Here is a 3,898-nt window from a genome sequence, read left to right as displayed (position 1 = left end):
AATTTTCTCCACAAAGGTTATCTTAACTCCGAAAGATCTTTCCATATCATCTCCATTTTATAGGAAACATCTACCACCGATAAGCAAATATTCTCCACAAAGGTTATCTTAACTCCAAAAAATCTTTCCATATCATCTCCATTTTATAGGAAACATCTACCATCAATATAAAACATGTTTAAAAATGTTGGAAAAAAATCAAAAATAATTACACGAAATTAAAAAATGCTTCTTGCGTTTTACTAAAAATTTATGCTTGGAATTCTTGAGAAAACTAAGAAATGTTTTTTTCTTAAAATCAAGATTCATCTCAGATTTTATCATGTCTCAATCAAAGAAGAAGAAAAAGAAGAAGAAGAAGGTACACTTTTTCCATATAGGTTTGTCATGGTTCACCCCTCGTAGAATGTGCACTTCTTCCATATTGGTTTGCCATGTCAACGGAAAATAATTCCTACAGGAAGCAGCGTTTCACCCCTCGTACGCCACCATAGCAAAATCAACTTATTCTGCTAAAAAAAATTAAAACTGGTCTATGTTTCAAAATTGTTTTCCAAAATTGACATTTTGCACTAACTTTACCTCAAACATAAGTACAAAAAAATATACCTACCCTTATATTGATAATAAAATTTTAATTTTAATTTCTAAATATTACAATATTAATCTCAAATATTATAATTTTCATTATTATTAAACATGCATATTTAGATTTAATCATATAATAAATTATATATAATTGATTATTTTAATAAAATTATTTAATATTAAATTTTATTTTAACAATAAACTTAACACTAATAATAATTTTAAGTAATATTCTTAATCTTTTATTGAAAAATTATGTTACTATTTTAATTATACATATATATTGGAATTTATAAATATTTTAATAATATAAATACAATTATTTGTTTAAAACCTACATAATTTTATTTATCCTTTCCAACTCCAATATGCTACTATCTGCTCTTATATTTATAATATATGTAAGTTCGAATTAAGTTTTAATCATATATTGATTATTATTTCAGTCTAAAATATTATCTTATTATAAATTAAAATTTGATGGTTAAGGAAAATGCTTTTAAAATATTTTGTAATAAATATAATTTATGCAGTATTTGTTTTATGGAAACAGATTTCAAAAATTGATTTTAAAAAATTATCAAATTAATGAAAATATTTTATATAGAATCGTCCAAACATAAAAGATATATATATTATTCTTTTCAAAATCATTTTCTGAAAGCTGATTTCACAACCTAATTCTAACTTCAACTACTGGCAAAGAAATGTTCAAAAAGTTAGAAAACACCATGAATTTATTAGTTAAGCAATGTTGTAAATTTATCCATACCTATACAATTTCACCAATCGAATGAGGATCATTGATATCACAATTCTTCCACTTGATTTCATCCATTAACTGATCCAAATTTGCATAAATGTCACTACTTTCTGGATGATCCTTGTCACTTGCCACAAAACAATGGACCTTATTATCAATTTCAATCCAACTACAACCTGCTTGCTTACTTAACTTCAAGTCATTCATGGCTGTCCTGACTTTCAGCGCCTCATCTAACATTCCAGATCCGGCATACGTGTTCGAAACAAGTATGTAGGAACCAGCTTCTTCAGGCGACAAGTCTAGCAAGTTTTTTGAAGCTAACATGGCAAAATCTATATCCCCTTGTAACTTACAAACATTCACCAATGTCCTCCATAGCAAAGGCGAATCCCGAAAACGGCTGTTGCTAATAAGATTCATGGCTTCAGACAAGCACCCTGCCCTCCCTAAAAGATCAACCATACAAGCATAATGCTCAATTAACGGGTTGATCTTGTAACTTGATTCCATTTCATTGAATATGCGTATCCCATCGTGCCATAACCCTGTGTAACAACAAGCTTGAAGGATAGCCAATACGGCAAACTCATCAACTGCAAAACCTTCTCCTTTAATCTCTTTGAAGAGCCGAAGTGCTGCTTTACCTTGACCATGAATGGAATACGCAGAAACCATGGCATTCCACGAAACTGAATCACGACAATGCATACCATCAAATGTTTGACAAGCCCCTTTGATGCTGCCACATTTAGCATACATGGTGATCAAAGCATTACTCACCATTAAACTGGATTCAAACCCCGTTTTGATGGTGTAAGCATGAAGAGTTTCCCCTTTTACTAAACAAGCTTGATTAGCAGATAAACTAAGAAGCCTTGAGAAAGTGACTAAATCAGGCTTTATACCAGCAAATCTCAACTGACGAAACAAAACCATAGCATCTTCATCATCATCATCTCTATTTGTTTTTATGAATCCAACAAGAATAGCATTAAACAAAGCAATACTTTTACTAGAGAAACCATCGAAAACTATTTTTGCAGACTTTAGGTTATCGGATTTGGAATACATATCTACTAATGCAGTCACAATATTGGCATCACACAGATAACCACTCTTAATCACAAATCCATGGAGCTGAACTCCCAAATCCAAGTTTCTGCACTCTGAGCAGCCATCGAGCACAGTTACTAAACAACTTGGATCACAGTAAATTCCATGGTAAAGTAATTCCAAGAATATATCAGCAGCCTTTTCACTGCAACCATTTCTTACATACCCCGATATAACCGCAGTCCAAGAAATCAAATTCCTCTCACTCAAAGAATGAAACATTCTCTCACTGTCTTCAACCATTCCAAGCTTCCCATACATAGTAATCAGAGCATTCCCTAAAGAGGTCACATTGATGACTCCATACTTGACAGCAAGCCCATGCAACTGTCTCCCTTCCTCAATGCCTACATTTTCACTAAATGTGCTTATTATATTAGTAAAAGTATAATCGGTTGGCTCCAAATCTGAGCTTAACACATCAACAAAAGCCTGAAAAGCTTTCTCCATAAACCCAGCCTTTCCATACTCCAAAATCATGTAATTCAAACACTGAACATCCTTGACGCTAATGTTGTTAAAAACATTTTCCGCTTCATTTAAGAAACCAGTCGTTGAATACAAGGAAATCAAAGAAGTACCCACAAAAGCATTCCCTTCAATCCCACTTTTTATAACAAAACCATGGATTTGCTCACCTCGAATCAAGTCTTCTTCCTCGCTACACGCTTGTAAAATCACCGAACAAGTATGTTCGTTGAACTTCTCACCAGAGAAACACATATCATGAGCGATACTAAACACGGATTCGGAGTCTCCATTGTTTAAATGCCCTTTAATTAAAGTAGTCCAAGTGATTGTGTTTCTAACAGGAATTTCATCAAACACCTTTCGGGCATCATGCAGTTCGTTGAATTTAGTATAAAAATTGATAAGATTATTTCCTTGAAAAACGTCATTTGAAGAGTTGGATTTTATTAAAAAAGCGTGAATTGCTTGACCCAACAAGAAATTTCCAGACCCGATGGAGAGCTTGAGAAGATGAGGCCAATCTTCAGCGAGAACCACCTCTTTATTAGTTGAAATGCTGGAGATGGAGCAATTGACTTTTTTTAAAGATGGGTATTTGGCCTTAACAGGTAGCTTGGCTTTTGTTAAAAACACTGGATTTGGGGGTTTAAACGGATGAAGAACGGTGGCGCCATAAGCAGCTTCCATGGATATTTGATTTGAATCAAACAAATTAATAAATAAATTCAAAAAAAAAAAAGACACATATTTGCTCCTGGGCTGAAATTTGGCTTGGGCTTAATTGGACCCAAAATGGGGCCTATGAGAAAACTGACCCGATAAACAGTTTCTGTTAGTTTAATTTATGGTTTTCTGTCCATGTAATTTGAGGATTCAGTCCCAATAATTTTGTTTGACTAATTTAATTCTCATAATGATTTAGTTCAAATCATTAACATTGCTAGAAAGTTCCAAAAAAAA

The 3,898-nt window shown here is 32.7% G+C and overlaps 1 protein-coding gene across 3 annotated transcripts; it reads right to left on the bottom strand.

Moving 5' to 3' along the window:
- Positions 1–237: 237 nt before the first annotated feature.
- Positions 238–3,625, bottom strand: LOC105785403 (pentatricopeptide repeat-containing protein At2g33680). 3 transcript variants are annotated; one of them, XM_012611483.2, is made up of 2 exons: positions 1,361–3,625; positions 238–528 (listed from the first exon to the last, which is right to left on the bottom strand). In XM_012611483.2, the coding sequence occupies exon 1, from the start codon at positions 3,623–3,625 to the stop codon at positions 1,361–1,363; it is 2,265 nt and encodes a 754-aa protein (XP_012466937.1). In that variant the 3' UTR covers positions 238–528. The 3 variants fall into 3 exon arrangements, with proteins under 3 accessions (XP_012466937.1, XP_012466938.1, XP_012466936.1); XM_012611484.2 differs by having other exon boundaries at positions 238–512; XM_012611482.2 differs by having other exon boundaries at positions 238–509.
- Positions 3,626–3,898: the final 273 nt, after the last annotated feature.

This window comes from Gossypium raimondii, chromosome 1 (assembly GCF_025698545.1).
Source record: "Gossypium raimondii isolate GPD5lz chromosome 1, ASM2569854v1, whole genome shotgun sequence".
Classification (NCBI taxonomy): Eukaryota; Viridiplantae; Streptophyta; class Magnoliopsida; order Malvales; family Malvaceae; genus Gossypium; species Gossypium raimondii.
The sequence above is the reverse complement of the archived record's forward strand: the minus strand, read 5'-3'. Positions and strand labels throughout refer to the sequence as shown.

What these genes read in the sequence shown, in the direction of transcription:
- LOC105785403 (XM_012611483.2), bottom strand. Translation starts at nt 3,625, where the DNA reads ATGGAAGCTGCTTATGGCGCCACCGTTCTTCATCCGTTTAAACCCCCA.